Source organism: Manacus vitellinus, unplaced genomic scaffold (genome assembly GCF_001715985.3).
Source record: "Manacus vitellinus isolate BGI_N305 unplaced genomic scaffold, ASM171598v3 scaffold_37_pilon, whole genome shotgun sequence".
Taxonomy (NCBI): domain Eukaryota; kingdom Metazoa; phylum Chordata; class Aves; order Passeriformes; family Pipridae; genus Manacus; species Manacus vitellinus.
The window spans coordinates 2,318,757-2,341,914 of NW_021940517.1; the positions used below are offsets into that span (position 1 = coordinate 2,318,757).

The 23,158-nt window shown below is 36.7% G+C and overlaps 1 protein-coding gene across 4 annotated transcripts in view; it reads right to left on the bottom strand.

Moving 5' to 3' along the window:
• Nucleotides 1-23,158, bottom strand: part of PDE10A (phosphodiesterase 10A) — a 350,975-nt gene that overhangs the window by 146,749 nt on the left and 181,068 nt on the right. Inside the window, exon 1 of one of the 4 annotated variants that reach the window (XM_025895638.2) lies at nucleotides 20,250-20,350. The exons of the other annotated variants lie outside the window; for them this stretch is intronic. Within the exon in view, the coding sequence (XP_025751423.1) occupies nucleotides 20,250-20,292 (43 nt within the window). The 5' untranslated portion in view covers nucleotides 20,293-20,350. Of the gene's footprint in view, nucleotides 1-20,249; nucleotides 20,351-23,158 lie in introns of those variants that run through there. 4 annotated transcript variants of the gene reach the window in all.

Consider the following 23,158-nt stretch of genomic DNA (forward strand, 5'->3'; position numbering starts at 1 on the left):
CGAAAGCAATAGCTCTTGGTACGTGATCCAGCTACACAACACCTCAAGCACCATACTCCCATACTCACTCTCTTCCAGCAGCTGATTTAAGAATCAGGCAAACTTTGGGTGATTCTCATTTAGCTTCCCTAGCCAGAAACAACACTAAAAACAAAGATGAGAGAATGTAAAGCAAACCACAAAGGACAAAGGACAGTCTGAACATAACAGAAGAAATGAATTCAAAATTAAAATATACCACTGGAAATAGAGAACAAGTCAACTGGAATTATATATATATATAAGAAGTACAGAATCAGAATCGCACAGTTCACAAACTTTGTTCTTCAGATCTTTCTGATTAAAGTTATATTAACTAGATTAGGTAGTCAGAAAAGGGGGCATAAGTTTGTCCATTACCACTATGAGGCTAGGAAAATATGCACTTGGCTAGATACAGGAGAACAAGGGAGAAAGAAGCTTATATTCAAAAAATTTGTCAAAAAAACTCATATTATATGGATTAAATTAAGATTCTTCTATTGGATTCAGTATTGACAAAAATACAAAAAGAACATGCAACAAAATCAGTTATAAACAAGAACAGCATTATTCAAGTATGGGGAAGAACATAACATTCCTCTCTTGTCATTTGTGATTTGTAAGTATATTGCTTGGCTTGGTTTTTTTTACTTCCTACTTGAGAGTCATGGCATTTTATAACTACACTTACTCACACTTTCCATAACTAAACCCAACATAGTGCATAATGCTCTTCTCGGCAAAACAAAAATTCTGATTTTCTTTGCAAGTAGGTTCAGTTCAGCAGGATCAAATTTATAACATTAATAAATCAACAAAACCCAAGATAGCATCTCAAAACAGTGTAATATACAAGCCTTAGCTATGTTTTACAAACACATTAATCATGAACTGATTGAATAGGCCCACAGTAAACCAATTCTTCATCTGCATCCATCCGAGTTCCTTTCAATGGGTGACAAAATATTCTTAATCAATATTCTACAGTATTTCCACAATGTATTGCCAAAGCTGTTTAACAGACTCTGGTCTTCAAAGTAATTTTTCAGACACTTAGATGGATGCAAAACATCAGTCAATGCATGACATACACCTTGGGTCCCCCTTCTGCTACCACCACAACGACTGTGAAAGATTCCTCTGGCACCGAAGAATTTTCAAAGCAGAATGACCTGCACATCAGATCTGTGCCTACGTTAGCACAGCCTGCCTAGGGTTGAAATCCACTCATTTGCAGACCAAAGTATGTGATTACGAGGACCCAGCATTTATACTTTTAATGTTTAGGTGAATTTTATTTCAAACTATCTGATCTGGACCAAATCTTCTTCTTAAGCTAGAATGCTGCAGCACACATCCCAGTTTTGTTTAGTCTGGAAATAATCCAGTTAAAGGATGGGTTCACATTTTCTGATGAGAACCAAGAACTAATGAGAACAACTAGGACAGTCAACTCAAAATCACATTTCTGACCTGAACATGTTAATATGTTAAATTTTTATGTCAGCCAAGGAAGAACAATCCAGCAGATGGAAGCTTCAGCAATGGACAATCTAGCATCCTGGCACCATAAACCAGGTAAAACTACACTTCTAATAGGAGAAAATTGTCAGTGGTTCTTCATAACCTGACCAAATAAATCTTCCCCAAATCCCTGCCCTTCTTTTTGCTTGATCATACACTTCCTTAGACCTAGGCTGAAACTGCTTTCTTAATGACCCAATCCCTACCCTTTATAAGTCAGCCCACAGCCTGAAATGCTCTTCCTCAGCACCCTCCCAATGACTTTTTTCCTCTTCTCCTTAAACTAGCTGTTTACTCTCATTGCCTGTAGGAGAGTAAACATTCAGGGTAATCTCTCATGCAGGCAATCTGCACAACCATCTAACTCTCATTCTTTCAAACCAAAATTGAGGCTCCAGTAGACCTGCACACAGAGCCATGAAGTACAGCAATTATTCTGAAAACTAAATGCAATTTCTGAAGAAACACATAATGCATACATATAAAAATAAGTGAAATGTAAAAATAAAATTAACTTACACCTTATTTTTATTCATGTATGTTTTATATTTATTCTCCTTGAAAAAATAAACTATTACTTTAATCTTCACCTTCAATAGAGGTCCTTAAAGAATGAGTAAAGAAAATTATTTAATTTTGTCTGGCTCGGTCCATTTCTCTTAGCTGAACCTAACTTTACCCCACCTTTTCACCTAGTGAAAAAACAGTCCAATGTTTGCTATGGATCCAGATCTGAATTTTGTTTTTGATATGCAATCAGGTATTTCTGAAAGCAGGCAGTAGTAATAAGAAACTATTTTGCAGCCCTAACTGTTTTTTGCTTTCAGCAAAAACTGTAATAGTAAAAACAGGAAAAGGCTTAAACTAGCCCAATTCAATAAGAAATACAAGAAAGTGCAATAATAGTTTTCACAGCTGAAGATCTATGCAAGGGCTCTAAGTCAGCTCTATAAGAGGAAAGCCCTGTAAGATGATCAGGAAACTAAAGCACTCACTGCTAAGTTTAAAAGGCAAAAATAAACAAACCTTTTTTTTCCCCCCCAATTAAAAAAAAATCACAAAATACAAATCAAAAATCAGAATAAGCATATAAAATCCTTAAAGAAGCAAAGCACTTTCCCCAGAGCATGAAAAAAATTTAAGGTGAAAAATTTAGGCCAGAAATGGTGAGACCGAGATCAATCTCCTGTTGATTGAAGAGCATTAAGCTTACAGAGTCCCACAGATTTACAGACAGATTATGCTAACTGCAAAATTTGATGTCCTTCCCTCTAATGCAGTCAATCCAGACACTTGTTTTTGATAACACTTAAAATACCCTAGTTTTAAAGACAGGATGATTGCTGCTGTCTTCCCCTATATCCACTCCTTCTCTCCCTCCTCTCTTGAAACCTTAATACTTTCAGTAGCCAAAGATGTTTTTATAGCCTTTTTTTTACCCAACCTCTAAGAAAACAAAAAATATTTAAGGACATTTTTCTACTTTTGGGAAGAAACTTACCTACTGTCAAAAAAGAGAATTATTCCATTTCAAGCATCTGTCAAATCTAAGAAATCTACTGTACAGTATTTTACTTCTATGTAAGAAATTCAGCTGAAACTCTCAGTAATGCCCAAGGTAAATTAGCTGCTCTTTTCCCTCTACCCTTTAAGAAAAAAAATTGTACCTACTTTCTCGTATACACCTTCTCCTTACAAGTACAACAGGTAGGAGTAGGAGGAAAAAAAAAAGTTGCTCTGAGTTATAATTTGCAACAATGCAATCATCTTCAAGACTGTCAACACAACTCCGAGAGAATCTCCAGATCAATGTAACAGTTTTACGGAGTATTTCTATCATCCCTTAATCTGCAGGATTGCCCCCAGGTTAAAAGTAAACCTATGTCCTAACCAGGGTGCCTGTGGGCATGACAACACAAGCATTAAATGAAGTTCCTTACAAGAAATCTAGGACTCTACAGTCCATACTCTTTAGAAATCAATGTCACTTTTACTACACCTGGAAAAAAGATATTACACATAAAATACTGTACATATGAAACTGTATTAGTAGATACAACAGAATCCTACAACCTTGAGTTTGATTTATTCCTCCCTGCCTGCTTCCTGACCTCAAATCTGTCATCTGATGAAACGCAGAGATAATCACTGCTTACACACACAGAGTATGTATTTAATAATAAAAACAGGGGGAACCTCATATAAACCCCAAACTTTTTTGATTACTAGAAAATAATACCACAATTATGCAGGCAGCTCAAGAATTGTCCAGCTGTTCTTGGATCTCCTAAGTGATAATGATCAGTTTGATTCTCCAAATCATCAAGGAATACTCTTAAAGGTCTTCATACAATGATAAACAAGTGTAAAACTGAGCCACAGATGGTGAAAGACTCAAATAATCTTTCTTGTATTTAACTTCACCTTAAATGTCTTCCTAGCCTTTAATCCAAAACTAAATAAAAAGGCAGTGAAAGCCTACAGGTTGTCTACACCAACATAAGCATTGGTCCTTCTCAAAGTAAAGGCTGCCAAATAACCGGGGTAAGCTTAACAGGCTTAACATCTATAGCTGCCATTCTCTTACACACTTTCAGGATATAAAACAGCACAGGCTCAGGTTTTAAATGCATTGAAACAACTATCCATTATTCTAAACTACATCTCTGCTTATAAAACCTTTGTTTCCCAAAATCTTGTAACATTCTATTCTTTCCTGAAAGATGACTGTTTTCACTCAGCCCGGCAGAAGATTTGTCCTTATATGGACAACCCTGAAGACATCAAATGGCTCTTTTCCCAGTCTATTATCAAGCCAGGAAATTAGACTGCCTGAGGTACTCTGCCTTACTTACTCGGTTCAGAGCCGAGAGGAAACATTCTTGAGTTCGTTAATCAACCATTTTCACACGAAGGTGAACGGATGCTTTTCCTTTACAGCTTTAGCAGCAATTGCCACCAACGATTATATGGAAGATTAAAGTCCTCGCACAGCCATGGGAGACAACAGAGTGCTAACGATGACAGTGAAAGCTACAGAGCAAACAGCTGTGTCCCCTAGGGCTTGGTGGAGAGGAGAAAAAAAGTAAAATTAAAATTTCAAATAAAAATAAATATCACACATAAATAAATTCTGCAACACTGGAAGAGTGGAAACAGGAAAAAAGCAAAATCCTTGTCTGTGTTTTTAGTAAAGCCTCAGCTATTTCCTTGCCATTCATGATACTTAAATCCAGTTCTACATGAACCTACAGTCTGAAGAACGCTACGGATATGAAACACTTTGCTCTCTGATACTCAGGTGCCTGTAAAGCTCTTTTGCCTTTCCACGCACAACTTGCTGTTGAACTCATATCTTTAGTAAGGAAAAGAAAAACATACATGTGAGGAATCTATACCCTGAATAGCTCTGAAAAATAGGTTCAAGGTCCAAAGAGGTTAAGACTTTCTAAATGGCCAAGAAACTTCATCCTCTTTTCACACACTGGAAATCCTGCAAAGAAACCCCCTCTCACAGAGTCAGCTCAGCTGCCTAGAAACTTAGTGGCAGGCCAGTTTTTGCCTTTTTAAGCTACAACAAAGGAAATGATTGAGGAAGCATTAAACCCTAAGTGCACCATAAAAGGCATCTACCAGAAAACTAGCTGCTATTCACAATAAAGAACGTGCCTTATTTAAACAATAACAAACCACCACAGTCCCTATATCCTCTTAAAATAGAGAGAAAAAGAATGTATTGCAAGAAATATGACCAAAAGTTGGTATTTCAGCTCCTCAGAAGCAGGCAGAATTTCTTTCATAAAATTGAGTAGGTGGGACCATATCTTCTCAATGGAAAAATATGAACTGATGTGTCATAATCTATTTATGTTTTGTTGGTATTTTTTAAATCTTCAGTCAGAAAATTCCTTATTGCCCCTTCCATTTCTTGGTGTCCCAATTGTTTTTTCAGCTATGTTTATTTTCTGATTGGCAAGGAAACCATGAAATTCTATCTTGGTTTTTTATATGCTTTCTTGCTCTCTTTCCGTTTTCCTCCTATTAAGTCATCCTGCGCACGTTAATCTTTCAAAGTATGCTTTGCAATGGAACCAAGAAGCCCTTTATGCTGCCAGCATTAGTCAAGACAATAAATAGCTGAAAAATGGCTACTAAAAGCAGCCACAGAATTGTAACTGTTAGATATCCATCCCTAATATTTCTCAAAAAGATCATGGGTACCTATAAAACTACCAATCTCATTCATTAGACAGCTGCCTTCTCTTCGTAAACCTGTCAGCATGGGGGCAACTGTTTCATCTTTCTGAGTAAAGTCTCTTCTGAAATGAAGTTGTGATGGGATAATAAACTAACAAAACAAACAAACAAAACCCACCCTCTTACTGAAGATACTGCATCTACTAAAAGGCTGTGGTAAGAGTCAATTAACAAAGCACACGACAAGTTTTGGAAGGAGGAAAGGCCACAGAAAACTCTCTCACCCTTTCAGCAGGTAGTCCTAATAGGGAGTCACCAGGAATGCCACCCCTATATTTTAGGAGTATACGAACAGATTAGTTTACATTTTTAAAAATACTGTCACCAGCACTTGGTAGTACTCTACTTCCTTCCCTAGCTTCCACCAGCGGCCCACCTTCTACATGTATGACACACAGGAATTTTCTTTATGTATTGTACCTTTGTCAAGAAAAATATATTCACCATAAATCTAAATCATAAATCTAAATCTAAACTATAGTTTAGATAACCTAGTAAAAATCTAAATCCAAACCCTTCATCAGAGGAAGGGAGCAGGTGACTAAGTGAAACTGCAACAGTTCTAGCAGTTTACAGTTTAACAACAGCATTTAAAAGCATTATTTCCCTTCTCCTTTGGTCCATTAAATCAGTCAGATGAAGGGTTATGTCATCCATCCAGCACAGCAGTCCACTTCAAAATGCCACAGCACTCAAAAACAAGTGCTGTCTACATGCAATTATGTGAATACCAAAAGAAAAGTTGTAGAATGGTAAACCAGCTTACAATCACAGTTTGGACTTCAATCTCTCAACCAATACCAACAGCACTTTTTCCTCATCAGAGCATCAGAAACAGCAACTACCATTTATTTTCATAAAGCCTGCTGCTTTTCAAAGATGTCACAAGCCCATCAGTTGAGTCAAAGAAAGGGATGTCTGAAAATTCAAGCCAAAGATAGCAAGTGCCTGTGCATGAACTACTATCATGGGCTGAGTTTAAAGGGTAAAGGGACTTAAATATGCTGCAAAGTAGATATCTATTTCCTGAAATGCGGCAACTTCTTGCTTTCCTTTTCCAATTGAGAAATGCTCAGTTACATACAATGAACTAAAACATACTCAAGATGCCAAATATTCTTGTTCAGGCAATGCTCTTCAAAACCTGGAATTAAGTTAATGTAATTAATTATTCTTATCCAAATCATTATCCCAGCAGCTTTTTAGCGTGTATGTTAGGGAGCTTTGCATCACAAGACTCCCCAAAAAAAAATTACATTGACAGACTTTTAGCACTGAACATTGCACAGCTGGCTAGAAGACAAGCAGGGAGTTGCCTGTCTGCAGCATCGGATCAGAACCGTCTCTAACATTCCAACCACTACAGGACCAACATTGTCATCGACAGCTCACTTTTAATACTTGCCACAAACACTGTAGAAATGAAAAGTCTGTTTCAAGTCCAAAATGCAACTTACAATTCAGAAATGCACCTTTAGTGTATTTCACAGCTGGTGCCGCTTTTTACAATAGCTATTTAATATTCTGTTTTATTAAAAAGTTCCACAAAAATATCACAACCCTTTCATAAGCAAAATATGAGTCACCATCTCTACATCCCCAAGCTTCAGGCCACCAGAGAAAAAGATCTTATTTTTTATCACAGAGGAGTTAGTAAAGGAAATCTGGTTTTCATTTTCTGTCAGACGTACACATAAGGAGAAATCAGCAGCAGAGTTGTGTGGAAGTTTCATTAGAAAACCCATCACAGCTTGCAATTCCCTCCTTTCCCTTGATTTCCATTTTTTTAATAAACACAAAATGCAGGGTATGCCCTTGAACTTCTGTCAATGTATGATTTTATACAAAGGCCATGTGAAAAACTCATGAATTAATATGAATTAAATGACCAAAGAAACCAAACAGGACAATAGCTGTTTCAAATGTTAGTAGGAACTGAGTATGCCAATGTGTGAAAAAGAAAAAACTTCCACCAGTTTAGCATACCTTATTCACTAATTCAGACCACCTAGACAGTATTCTTCCAAGTTCATTTTCCTGAAATCTGAAGCTAAACCGGTCTTCATTTAATTCACAAAGTTTAGAGACACATCACTCCTCTTAAAAGAATAAAGGTCTATATGGCAAAAAAATAAATAAATATCTATGTACAGTTTTCAATTGTTAGATCCATCTCCTGTCTAGAGAGTTTTATTGGGATTTGAGCTGCAAATTCATCTTTGGCCTGGAAAAACTACAGCCACAAAATGACCGTAAACAGAATAAGTATCTTCCAGCTGTTACAAAAACATGCTTTGCTTTACTTTACAAAATAATTTTATCCTTCTGTTTTTAAACTATTTGTAGAAGTTTTCTTCAGCAAGATTTATGCAGAGTTAAGCATATAAAAAAGCGATCACTGAATCTTCTGTGCTTTGGCATACAGAAAGAACAACTGTCCGTCTAGCTGCCGTTCTCTTCCTGTCAAAGCAGACACGAGGTTCAGCCCATGGCTTTCAAACTTCCTTGAGATCATGAGCAAGGAAACAGCACAAAGGATTACCCGTAACACAATTACATAATATAATTACTGTTATTTTTAATAATACAGAGCCATCAAAGTACCATTATGACCAAGACAGAGGGGAAACTTTGTGAGTAGACTTTTTTGTTTCCATATCTGCACACATAAGCAACTGGCAGAGTGCCTAAAAAGTTCTACAGAACTTACCACAACAATATCATGCAGGTCTGGTTGAAGTCTAAAAACAACTTGGTTATCAAATTGTTTGTAGACAGGAAGGACTTTTTGGCTTCATATTTTTTTTATTGGCTGTATGCTTTCCCACCCCCTATGCCACCAATGCCTTAAATACAGAAAAAATCAGCTAAAGTTACTAAGCATCAAACCTCTCGTCTACTCCCCTGCTATGATCCCCACTGAATCCAAGGTTATTCAAGAATAAGGGAACTAAGAATAAGAACTAAGGGAAGGCTCTTTCCTTGGAGCGTTTCTGAAGATTTTTCTGGTCAAAAATTTGTTACACATCATTAGTCACTCTACAAATTATCACTACAGCGAATTTTTGTGTGCCATATGCTAACAACTGTGACCAGATAATAACATCTGGGCACCTCAAGCATTCAAACCAACCACTTGTATAACATGGAGCTCATGTTTTTTCCATACTTTGCCATAACTTACTTTTTCTGAAGTCACCACAGGTCAAAAAATTAGCAACAGAGTCACTGTGTTCCATTGGTCAAAATATAATATTCAGTTGTAGACAATGAAAATTCCTCAAGTGATGAATTTTTATGTGTTTCTACTTCAGATTAAATGAGGTATTAGACAAAATGGTTAAAATAACATATAGGAAAGCAAACTGATTTGGCTTAAACATATGGTTGCAGTCTACAGGATCAAAGTGTTTCAATCTACTGTATTTTAGTTTCCAAGACAGACTGAGAGGAAACAATGTATCTTCATCAGAAAATATATTCCTGACAGGACTAATACATATTAGATAAATCCTGACAGGAGTAATATGCATTAGATAAATATTTGGAGTATCTGAAGAATTTATCTATCAAGTCCACCCAGCTTTATGCACCTAGGCCCTCTTGCTGTATTGATTGTGTTGATCCCCTGTTTTAGCATAGTCTGCAGAGAAAGAGACTAGAAGTTTTGTTGAAATCTGATTTAGTTGCACCATATTTTAAAATATTTTGTAAAAATACTCTTCATGAATAAAAACTTTCAATACTTCTTTGAGGGACTGATGTCAGGAAATCAGATTCATAAAGCACAAACAATCCATTACAATAGAATGATCAAATGATAAAGATAATGATCAAGGAGTAAATATCATGGCAACAGAAATCAATGACAAATCTCACATTAAACAAAGAGGACCTGTGATTTTGTTCCGTTTCCAGGAAACACAAATGCATTACATCAGTTGAGATGCACTTCCCATCATGATGACTTGATTGCAGAGTCCCTTGGTAAATTACACTTGAGAAGTAAAAAGCTACTGAAAACATCACTGACCTCTCCCGCAGAAGCTATGTATCTATGCCTTGTGCATAACACATTAAAAATTTCAGGAATCCAGAGAAATTAGAGCCATCATTAACAGAACCTTAATGCTACCAAGAGAACTAATAAAGATTCAAGAACAACAAAAACCCAACAGATCTTTAGAAGGTCAAAAAAAACAACACATGCAATTGCCTTACTGGCTTTTTAGCTACAAAATTTGCCCCTACAAATAGATTTTGACCCTATGATTAATTGTAATCAAATTTGAACATACATCAGATGTGAATTCACAAAAACCAGCATCTAGGAAGACACACAGGCATGAATGAGAAGTTGCAAAAAAAGAACAGAAGCTCAGCCCATCTTATGCAATAGCAGACATTCTAGGCAGCAAGCAATGGGTGGAGGAAGCAAGGAGAAAAGAAAAAGCACCGGGAGCATCCAGACTTCAGATCTAATGCCCACTGAATTGATTGAGGTTTAGGGGTTATTGACCTTTGTCTTACTTTATTTGAATTGAGCAGGCAGAGAGTTGAGCTGATTCACAGTGTTTCAGCAGAAAAACCATGTAAGCAAAGTAGCTAAAATATGAAAACATACAAAGTAGGAGAACAGCACTTTGGGTGGTACCCAAATTACGCACTGCTCCAAAAAAAAAGCATTATGTCAGTAAGATGACAGTATTTGTATTACAGCATTTTACAAAAATAACTCAAAAATACATAGATTTGGGGGTTTTTTTCAGAACAGGATTATTACCAAAGTGTGTGATAGAAATAAACTGCTAAAAACTAACTAAATAAATCCAAAGCCTGAATTCAAAAGTTTCACTAAACTGCGCATCAGCTGATCAGCTGATAAAACTGAAGGACTGAACCTTTACATGCAAATTTTGACTGCCAAACAATATAAAAGACACCAAGGACCACATAAAATCTCCAGCAGTACAAGACAGGAAGTGACCATTATCTGTGCTTCTGCATGTTATTGAAAAAGTGCATGCTGGATAGCAACATGGTAACATATCAGTAACCATCATCTAGACTGAAGATATATTACTTTACAGTCACTGTATTATTTTAAATGTGCTTACCTATTTCTCCTTATTTTCACCCTTTACTGATACTCCTCCCAAACTCCAATAACTATCTTGAAGTTCAAGAGCTCTGAAACAGTTTCACAAAGATCTCTCAGCTAATGCAAAGATGGTGGTTTGAGTTATGAAAACATCTACAAAAAACATTACATTACTAACTGCAGTTCTCTCAATACAGCTCAGTACTTTGCTCTTTAAGCAACACCACTGACTGTAGCACTATTAGTTGTGGTCAGACCATACTAACAAATATATAGGAGGATGAATGTATGTTCTGAAACTAAGAGCAAATTCATAGCAAAAGGTGAAGTAAAACTGCTGCAAATTCTAATGCTGGAGATCAATAAATGAGGCAGAAAATGGTAAGTGGTCAGAAAACTATGAATTGTAAATACAGTCTAGAAGCATCTGAAGGACATCCTCTAGTTTGTCTTCTCTTTCCTTTCTTTTTCTCCCCTAGTCTTATTGATGCTGGTGAGGTAAACTTATCATCTTCATTGTTCTCACCATTTCTCAACAAATATAATGTTATTTGCTAAAACAGTAATTCTTCCCTCAATTAAAATGCATCTTAGAAAAGCAGCAGCAGCAGAAGTAGGTCTAATCAAAACTAATGCTTACTTTACACTTCATGCTTTTAATGCAAGAACATTTAAAGTGGTCTCAATTTTGGCCTTGAAGAGAACAATGCACTATTATGTTTTTCAACCAAAGCTCCCAGATCCCCAGTGTCTGGGATCTGTTTACAGAAAAAAGACACACACAAAACCAAATAAAGTCACAGGAAGCTATAGCAACATTCTGCTTGGATCATTAAAGCAATGTTATCTGGCAGAAAGATCCCCAGATTAGAAGCCAAGTGGTGAATTCTCAGTGTGGCTTTGCCATTTTTCTACTTTGTAGCCACTCATCTACTTTGATAGGGTTTCCCCAACTTCTTGGAAAGACAGTGTGCTGTCTAAGTTTTGATAATCTCCCGGTTTAGAAAACTTCCAGGTTTGTTGTGAGAATTAGTTTGTGTTCACTCAGTGCTTGGGGCAGGGGATGGGTAGAGGTGGTGAAAATAATTATTTCAGGTTATCTCCAATCACTGACATAGAGAAAACTAGTGAATATTCTTGTACTTCTTCCTAATCCCTTTCCTTTTGCATTCTTCAGTAATATGCAAGTGACAAGAGACTATTACTGCCCCTAGCACAGAAAAGGATAAAAGCTACTAAAGAGAGTCCAAAGGACAACTATGAGTATCATGAAGAGCCTTGAGGGGAAGCCATATGAGGAGCAACTGAGGTCACTTGGTCTGTTCAGCCTAGAGAAGAGGAGACTGAGGGGAGACTTCATTGCAGTCTACAACTTCCTCATGAGAGGGAGAGGAGGGGCAGGCACTGTTCTCTTCTCTGTAGTAACCAGAGATGGGACCCAGGGTAATGGTACCAAGCTGAGTCAGGGGAAGTTTAGTTTAGATATTAGGAAAAAGTTTTTCACCCAGAGGGTGGTTGGGCACTGGAACAGGCTCCCCAGGGCAATGGTCACAGCACCAAGCCTGGCAGAATTCACAAATAATTTGGACAATGCTCTCAGGCACATGGTGTCACTCTTGGGGATGTTTCTGTGCAGGTCCAGGAGTTGGAATTGATCATCTTGTGGGTGCCTTCCAACTCAGGCTATTCTGTGATTCTATGAAAAAAAAAATGTATTTCATTCCCATAAAACTTTTATGCAACTACCACCAGTAGAAAAGCCCCAAAGACAACTAGCAGTTCCACCTTTGTGAAAGGTCTTCACTATAGAATTAGAAGGATTTGGGATTTGCTACAAAGAAAAGAAGATAACAAGTAATACTTCCTGTCTACATCATGCACATTGTGGTCTAGGTGAAGTACTGGGCAAGAGAAGTAAAAGTCTTGTGGGGAAAAAAAACCAAACACCAAAACAAAAAACCCTGAGCATACAAGTAGAGACCTTCATAAAGCTGACTTCCAAGATAGCAAAATTTATATTACATAAATCATGCTATATCCCCATCTTCCATGTTAAATAACGTGTTTTAAACATGCACTTTCAACTCACAAATGTGCCTGCAAAAGGGAGGAGTACTCATGTATAGAAAGAGCAGCCTTAAGGAGGAAGAATTAGACCATTTATTTAAACAGGAGGGTTAGTTTACGTGAACTTCAAGTGACCATGAAACTATGGCATAAGTGTACCAAGCACAGCCAAGTTGATCTAAGATGAGCTGCTGATGAAAGGGGGGTTTATCCTCTCATCAGCTCCCAGCAATAGGTTGACGTGTCAACAGGCTTCCCATCAGCACTGGTGAACCTTTGACTACACAAAATCAACTTCCTGAATTTATTCAGGAAGTTAACTAACAGAAAACTTACTCTACTCAACAGGAACCTACCATATCTCAGCTTCCTAAAACAACTTGCTTTGGAGTCAGATACTTTCCAGCATTGACAGGAGATGAAGCAAGCAGGTTTAAGTTTATGTCCTCATTGCTCCTAACAGCCTCTTGTAATCTGCTTCTAGAGATCACCAGCACATGAGTAGGGCCCAAGGTCATCTTTGTGTTTCCTCATCCACCACAGCAGCCTACAGCTCAGTAAGCTAGCAGACATTCACCTTTGCATTTATTGCAAGTTAGGAAGCCAATGTGCTTGAGCCTTTTTTTCTGCTACTGCTGCTGAGCTGGTAGTGACTTCCAGCAGAGGAACATAGGTTAGGTGCCTCAGCTGGCACTAGTAGAATTGCCAAAGCTCATCTCTGATGTCTAAAACCTATCAAAATTATATTAGTATAAGCCAATACAAAAGTATTTTAGGAGACTTTAGAACCAGTTTGTCAACTGAGTTTTAAGTTCCAAAGTGAAGTTCAGAGCAGGACATTTCTATATTTAAACAAAACTTAAGCCTTACCAATTTATGTTGTAGCAAGAAAATTTAAAAATTCTAATATTGCTCAATATAACTGTGTAACTGTTCTCATGTTCTCTTTTCAATTTTGATATATATAGCAGATTTCAACTTCCTTACAATTCCTCCCTTCAGCTCCATAAACAGCAAAATTTTGAAACAAGAAAAACAAAAGCCCCCTTTTTACAAGCACTTAGGAAAAAAGTCTTTCTCGGCACAGCAGAACAGCTAGTTGCTTTCATTCAAACACAAGTTGTTATAATGAGATGTTGCAAAGTGCTAAGAGAGTAGATCAACATATTTTTAAAAAGGTACAAACAGCTGAATGAACAAAAACAAACAAAAAAATTAGCCTTGCAGTCAAATCAGAGGGTAACACCTGCAACATCATCTTGTAAACAAGCACCAAAGCTTGTCCTGAAAAGCAAGAGGTCACATCAGCAAACTAACCAACCACAGTGATGTTTGCTATAGTCACAACATATCCACAGAGAGAACCATCCAAGGAAACTCATGTTAAGAGACAGAGAAAAGGCATGTGTAGCCAAATTACACTTTAATAAACTGTTAGAAAAAAAGCAGGAACAAGGTGGATAAGTTATTAAACTACAACTAAGCATTAAAAAAAAAAGAAAAAACACATAGGGTAGAACAGTAAACTTTCAGTGACCTTAAAAAATAGTAAAAGACAGTGTCAGCTGGAATAAACAAGAGATTGTCAAATAGCAGTTGGTTGATCCATGAATATTAAGCTATAAAAAGTAAAGAACTAAATTAAAACGTTATCTGTAATTACCTTCATCAAGTTTATAATATTCACCAGGCACCACTTATGTTGTTGTAATAGAGGAAAAAGTTATAGTTAAGCAGAAACAAAACATTTGTGACATTAAAAAGTAACACACAAATGGTCATCTTATATCTTACACTTCAGTGAAATCTTATACTTCACTGAAGAGATTTCCTAGAAATTTAATGATTTGCTGGGACATATTTATATATCACACCTTTCATCTACCCCAAAAGAAACTTCTCATAGTTTATAAATAGCTTTCACTATAAGGATGAACATTTTCTTCTGCTGTAATTGCATTCTTTTGAGCAAAAAAATGTTATCTTCTCTTACCATTACAATCCCTTTTCTGTTTCTGATTTTTACCCCTTCAATACTACTGTCATGGATGGATATGTCTCCATCATTTTTCATTAACTTAAGATATGTGATATCACCACACACACTTCATTCATCCTTGTCAACTGACAGACTTTGTATCTTCTTGTTCCCCTGTGAACATTCATTACACATTTTAGCCACAACTTTCAAAAATTCTTTTAAAGCAGCAAGTTGAGGAGACAAAGACCTTAAATATAAATAATTGCACTGAGTCGGGCAGCAAGCCATGTCCTCCAACAATGGTCCCTTATTCACTGGATGCATCTTTCATTCAGGATTTTGTAGAGCTTGTGGTTCATTCTCTAGGAGAACTTGGTCTGTAGAAAAAAGGTCTGCAGAAATAAAGTTTGCCTACTGCCACAAACAGTTTAGACTGTTTGGTTCCTCTGCTGGTTCATATGGCTATGTCCTTATACAAGTAATTAAAACAGCCGAGGGCCTGGTCTCTAGCCAAAGTACAGGGGCATGACACAGTTTGTGTCTGCAAAGCTAAACTCTCCTCCTTTCTCCAGGTCAGAAGAGGAAAGTACAGCACTGCCCTTTGGGAACAGTCCCCCTTTGCTTACTCCCAACACACATGCAGACAGTTAGGCATCAGCCTAAACTGGACCAAGGAGCACTCTCAAAATTAAGCAGAATGGACAGGTCTAAAGCTCGAGCCCACACTCTCTCTGTGCTTACCTCAAAAAGTATAAGCATTGCTTATCACTCCGAAAAAAGTCCAGAAAAGATTTGAAACAACCATGCAAACTACAAACAAATTCCTACCCACAAAAAAGTCTGTTAAAGTTCCTACAACATGCCAAATGATCCAGTTCTTTCTACCACCACAAGAGCTGAGCCAAAAGTTGTATGAGAGATGCACTGTTCTATAGACATTGGAAACTGCAGGTCATCCGCACTCTCTGATGTCTTCAAAGAACTTCTCAAAAGGCACCACTTATCCCAAAACCTTCTTGCATTCATAATCATGAGCTGAAGGCTAAAGAACTACATTTAAGACTCAAGATGCATGAAAAAGTAGCTTTCCAAGGGTAATTGTCTCAGGAGTCTTTATTGGTGAAAACTGAAGACACAGGAACAGTGAGACACATCCACACAAAAGCAATTTACTCTCAAGAATGAGGCACAGGAGCCTGACACAATGAAACCTGAGCATACTAGCTAAGGCAGTGCCTGTTTTGAGAACAGATGAGTTCAGTTTCCTGTTACATCAAACAGTAACTTTCATCAGTCTTACGTGTGCTTAAAAAAAAGCAAGAAAAAAATTTCTACTGACATCACACTTAGGGTTGGGCAGACAGTGGCAGATTAGGAAATACAATGACTCACCACAAATACGGAACACATAGCGAGCATTTTCAAACTACCATGCAAAATTTCATCTTACCTAAAAAAAACAGACAATACTGCTGAAGTGAGCTATACCAGAAGAAGAGCAACAGCACCATAGTGCCTTCACTCAACAAAAGCAGTCAGGTAAAATAAAAACACTGTAAAAAGAACAGGCTAAGACACCAGCCCATTGCTGGAAGAAACAAAATCAAAACAATTCAGCAATCAAGACGGAAATATCAGCTAAAATAAGTTGATGGGTGGGCAAGGAGGAAATTATATTAAGTTGAAATTACAGATACAACTGAAAGAGAGAAAGCCATACAAAGAAAGGATAACTGACTGAGCTGTGTTCCAAAAAAGAATTCACTCTAGAAAAGTTGTCAAGGTATCTGTATATGTATGAAAGACAACCAAAATATAGACACAAAAAACCCAGTATAAGTGAAAGAGTGAGTTATCATAAACTTAACTGCTATGTGTTAGGGAAAAAAAGAGCATTAGTGAAATACTGAGACAATTTTTTTTTCTTTAGATAAGTCAAAGACCATTAGAAGAGAGGGTAATAGCTTTATCCAGTTTGGAAGCAAATAAAATAAGGTACTATGGAAGAAATATAATGGGGATATAAAAACTAGGCAGTGAGGAAAACTACAAAATAATAAAAAGGATGCACATTTAACTCCCATAATTCAGGCTAAGCATTTTATTCTCTGAAGCAGCAGAACACCCTAATGTTGCAGAAATCCTACTAAAATATATATGACAAAGAAAGGGGTATCTTTACTTCCAAAATTTCCCCACAGGGTGAAGCAAAGCAAGCAGTACTATTAAGGTGAGCATAGCAATGCTTGTCAGCAGCTGCAAAAACCTGCTATTCTGGGTACATATGGGTCAGAAGGATTAGAGATGTGAGGTTCCTGTACAAAGTTATTAGAATTTCAGATGCAAAAGTTTACTTTTCTTTAGGAAGTATTTGTGGCTTGACATTAGGGGATTTCTTTCTGATGCAAGTGAAAGGGTAAGAGGAAGAAAGAATGTTGAAATCATTAACAGCTGAATAAACTTTGTTAAGAGAAGTACAGCTCTGCTGCACGAGAGTTGGTTAATAATGCAGAAATAAGGAATCAGATCAATAAGTGCTAATGAAAGCATTAAATCTTCACAGTTTCCAGAAGGAAGGTGGATTAACTGGTCTCAGACCCTGACAATCTCTTCTTTGGGTCCCAGCATCAAAGAAGGTCAGATTACTACTGCTGCTTCTACATTTAGTTTTATTTTATTATTATTTTAATTAGATACCAATAACATTAGTATGGCTTCTCTGAAGATAGTAAATAACATCCAAAAGCCTTCTCTTTTAGTATTCTTGAGTCAGAACTTTTCAGAAAGCCTTCAAGTGATACAGTGGCTCCATCTCTAGTCCTTCTGAGCTTTAAGACTTGGCATCTCTTAATGATGTCATATTTTATCACTAAAAATCTCACCCAAACTAAAACTTGCTATCAATGTATTTTTCAAAGGAATATGAAATTTATAAAACCAATATTTTTTGTTATTAATGCCACCTGTGACAAGTTGCTTAGGAACTTGGAATTAAGAAAGCTTCCTGTGGTAATAAATCGCTGAGAAAAAGATATATAAAAAGAATTTTGAAATAAAGGAGTTCTTTGTAAGTATGTAAATGATACACTTTTTTAAACTAGTTCATACACTTGCCAGGTGGTTTGTTTTTTCTTTAAGAACACAATTAGCATACTTCCATGTTGAAATAAAGCATTCTCAGAGCGCACTAATAGTAAAGATGAATTCATGATTTTACCATAAAAAAATTTAGAACTTATTAACAAGATTGTCCTTCTCCCCTGCAAAAAAATCACATCATAAGCATTCTGAAATGTTCATTTGTTAACAAAGTCATGACTATGGATTTGTTATGTGCCTTTTGAACTGTCTCATTCGAGTGTGCAACACATCATTACATCGTCTGGCATAGCAGAAGCCAAAGTCTTCAAAAAACATCAGCCAGGCTGGTTCCTCCCACACTAATTATGACAGCTTGACAAGGAGTGGTGAAGAAACTACAGAAATACACCACTTTCTCAAAAGCTTTTAAAAAGGGGACAAGGGGGGCAAGGGAAGCCCACCTCGCAGGATGAAAACCCTGTGTCCTCACCTTGAAACAAATTAGCAAAAAAAAATAGCATCATTTAATAGAAGAGGTCAAAGCTGGGACTTGATTCAACACAGTTGCCAGATTCAACAGCATCAACTTGTCACATCCCACAAGATAAGAGAGGCTGAGCTGCGAGAGCTTTCAGACAGGAAAGGCAGTAGCGCTCTCGGAGCTGTCAATCAGTAGGTGGCACTCTTCAAACTCCGACCGTGGGAAGCCAAGTATCAGCACAAGTGAGGACACTACAAAGCAGTCTGGATCTTTAGCAGAAATACCAACAAGAAATATTGAACTGTTTTAGCCATTATTGACACCCATGGGGAATGCAATGTCTTCATTTCAATAATACACACAGCAGCCCTTGCATATAACCTCTGAAGTTACGAAGAATTATAATTTTTGGGTGCTATAAATATTTTGGATGAACGCTATTGTACACTATTACTGTAACAAAACCAGTACCTTAAGAAATTATCCATTACATCTGCAGAATAATTCGAGTGCAGCCTTGTAGCTAACTAAGTAGATGGAAGTCAAACTCATGACTCAATTTATTTTTTTTAACATAACAAAACATAGCATCATTATTTATGTTTTATTGCATAAAACAAAGCTGGGCACTAAATTTGTTACAACAAATGAAATAGATAACCAAATCTTTTGGAATAATACATGAATTGTTATTTCTGTGGTATTTACTAGTGAAGATGCAGTCGACACACTCAAAGATTCAATCGTTTTTAGGACAGGAGTTCAAATCAATACAGGGTGTAACAAAAATAAAAATATTGCTCCATAAAAAAAGTGTCAGACTTTTCATTCCTGCAAATAGTGTTCTTCATTTAACAATTATACTTTTTTTAAGAAAATTTAAATACAGATTGAAATCAATGCACTTTACTGCTTATTTGATAAAACAGTAAAAGGAAGAGCAGATTTAGTAAAAATGTTTGAGTACAGGTACTTGTAATTGAAACAGCCAGCAGAGGGAGTGTAAAAACAATTAAAAAAACTCAAACAGCCCTTTTCTTTTTATATATTTTTACTTATGATTTTAGCTTCCTTTTAAAATATGATAACAGTGCCAGCAGTGCAAAAATTAGAATATTGTAAAAGAAAAAATTGAATTTTAAAGTATTAATGACTTGAAACTAAAATACTTTTTAAAGTAGCATTAAAAATTGAGCTGATACTAGACTCAAATTGAAATATGATTTTAAACACAGGCAAGGTTAACATCAACCAACAAGCTGCATAAGCCATTTCCAAGTTATAAATCCATTCATTCACAGACTCTCATTCTTAATTTTCTGAATCTAAAACCGACTTCATGATTTGATAATGCTCAGAGAATGTTAGGCATGCTCTAGCTATATTAGAAGACAGCATAAAATCTTAAAACTAAATAAAAGTTACTGTTGTACTGATCTGTACAACAGATGATATAAAAGCAAGTCAGCCAAGTATATGTCCTGGATCATCAGTGGAAATAAACATTTACACGACTGTTTCAAAATCAAGTCACTAAGTCATATATATGCCAAATAAAAACTCATCTTTATGTTTCAGGTTTTCACCATATCCAGCTGGAATGTATGGTTTAAATATGAGCAAAGGGAATAAGGACACAAATGGGGTGAATGGAGCTGCCAGCCTCGTGTTAGAATCATAAATGAGCTGGCATCCTCCTCACACAAGTGGCAGAAAGAAACCATCTCCCAACTCACCTACACTATCCCAGTGTGCATAATCACACTTTCCGCAGTCCATTTTACAGGAGGAACAAGGTTACTGAGTTAACAGTGAAGGTGTTTCCTCCTTTCTCAAGGCTTATGAGTGCTAGGTAACCCCAAGCCATCAGGCAAACACGGGCAGCAGAGCTGAGGAGTCAAAGTGACAGAGAATTAGTTATTTCAAATGTAAACTGCATGTCTTATAGACAACCATTTGCAAAAATACCTGACTTGGATAAACAAGCCCTTCTTCACTGTTACCTGCTTGTGCTTACATGGTTTTCATTCCATGCCATTCCTTGCTGTCTGCCCTATATATTTTTCTGTTATCCCACTAAACAGAATGGCAGTGCTGCAGACCAGGATACATGGTATTCCTATATGCTAAAGGAAAATGTGATACTATGAAACACCAGTCCTGATGGCAACCACTGAAAGACACCACTTAACTATATACCACTTAAGTGACAATTTTGCTTTCAATGAACCCAGAGACAGAATCCACGGGTTGAAAACTTTTTATATCATGATGAAATTTTTTTATATCATCTTAATTTTAAGCATGATCTAATTGTACAACCAAACCCTGTCCACCTTTACATAAGGGTTTCATTGCTGAAGATCAGCATTTGGCTTAAAACACCCTGACTGCAAAAAATGAATACACGTACCAGAAAAAAAATGAGAATCAAGCCAAGATTAACTTTCCCAATAGTGTAGGTAACAGGAATAATTTTAACTTTATTTAAACTTTAATTGCTATTTTCTTCCAGAACTACAGATCTTACTACATCCATTCTTTCCTAAAGTACTTCTTAATCAGAAAGTCTTAGCATCTGGCATGTGAAGGTACGGGATAAAGTTGCTGCATCTCCAACAAACAAACAGAAAAAAGCCAGGAAAAAAGGTAACTGTATAAAATAACATTATGTTGATAATTTTCTGACAAGCAGAAAGACAGCTTACTGTAAAATATTGATACCTGTCAGTAGACTCATGGCACACTGGTACACAGATGACATATGCTATATGTGCACCTTTAGAGATCTTGAACGTAGAAGGAAGATGTGATGCTCCCCTAAATGTAAGACATTTCCCAGAAACCTGAAATACGGGATATCTGGTAACTTGCAGTATCTTAAATATGATAGAACTCCACTGGACTATTGATCCAGGATATTTGATACTAAAAGTTTCTTGAAACACCATGTTATGCACCAAGATTTTAAACAGTTAAGAAAAACAATTCACACCACAAAAAGTTCATATAAGCTTCCGCAGTCCAGTGCTTCGTTGGGAATATTGAAAACTAAATGAGTCAGATATGGCGCAAACTGTGTATTGCAGAATCTAGAATTTTAATATCAAGAATCTTCTAACAAAATCCTGACTGGAGAGCTCACAAGTCAAAAGAGCTCACAGGTGAAAGAAGAATACCTCTCCAGCAATTTCACTGTTTTCCACTCGTGGAAAGGATTCTGTTATATCACTTTTAAATCTCCTTTCCAAAAGGGTTCATCTCAATTCTGTTCCCTACAGAACTCCTCAGTTTCTCTGCGAAAATATTTAGACTTCTTTTTGTCTTTAAAGTCAAATGTATATATGTATATAAGTATGATTTAGAACCTAAAATATGGTTTAGGAAACAAAACCTATGAGATGCAGAATATTATCTTCATTATTTTACATTATCTCATCCTCTTCAAAACAATGACAGCCTTCCGGCTGCACTGTAACCAGCACTGTGCACAGTACTCCAAACAGTTGACAAGTGTTCTTTGCAGTAGCTTCACTGGATCTGAATAGTATCTTGTTTAACTTCCCTCCACGCCTTTTTTCAGCCTGGTTTCCTAAGGAAATCAGTTATGCAATCACTTGGGGAGGGAGGGAGGTGTCCACATATGTATGTACACAATGCATGGGGATATGTGTCCATCTGATCTCACTAATATCTTTTGAGCCCATTGGCCAATTTCAATCACATTCAAGAGAGGAGTAGAGATATAAGACATTTAAGTTCTTGAAAGTTGCATGAGAGCAGGCTGCAGAACATGGAAAAGTGTTTCCACAGAGAGAGAGGCTGCATGTCTTCTTAGACGTCAGTAAATTCACAGGGGAAAGAATAGTTCTGCTCCTTTCCTGCCTGCCGGAAAATCTTCAGTCAGAGGTCACAATCAGTGAAAGATGACCAAGTTCGTTGTGTTCAAGTGTTCATAAAATAGCTTAAGTTGAATTCACCACTACTTTTAAAGTTGTTTTGAACAGAGACTATATTTTCCACATCATCTTTTTTCTAATCTAGCATAGGAGTGAATTGCCCTACATGACACACATTCCCTGGCTTGGTCCCTTGCTCCCAAGACCACTTATTTTAAATCATGCATGGCATCATTCTACCCCCTCAAACACAGAGAAAATTAAAACTACGAGAGCTTAGGATTCCCTTCAGGCCTCAAGACTAAACAAGTATGTGGCTCTGTAACACGATCAACTATTGAATAAAGTTTCAAAAAGACAGTGCAGCAAATATATAATCATTTTTATTCACCTCTACCGTGGAACACTAGTACTACCACAACTGCAGGCTCTTGTGCTAAAGACAGCTGTAAGACAATAAGACAAATAATGAGATTTCAGCGAACATCTCTATAGTTCTTCACACACACACCCAAAATGAATACATGTGTGAACTATATACGATTCACCTGTATCCAAAAAGCCACCTTTATCAAAGTATACTAAAAGATTAAAATGCAAGTCTAGGGACACATTAAGACATATATCTACAAATTAAGGAACTGTCACAAAAAGAAAGAAATAGCCGCAGCTGATTGAAGTCACCTAAGCATCAAAATACTGGGCAAGAAAAAAAGTTTTTTATAAAATAAAAAAAAATTATTTCT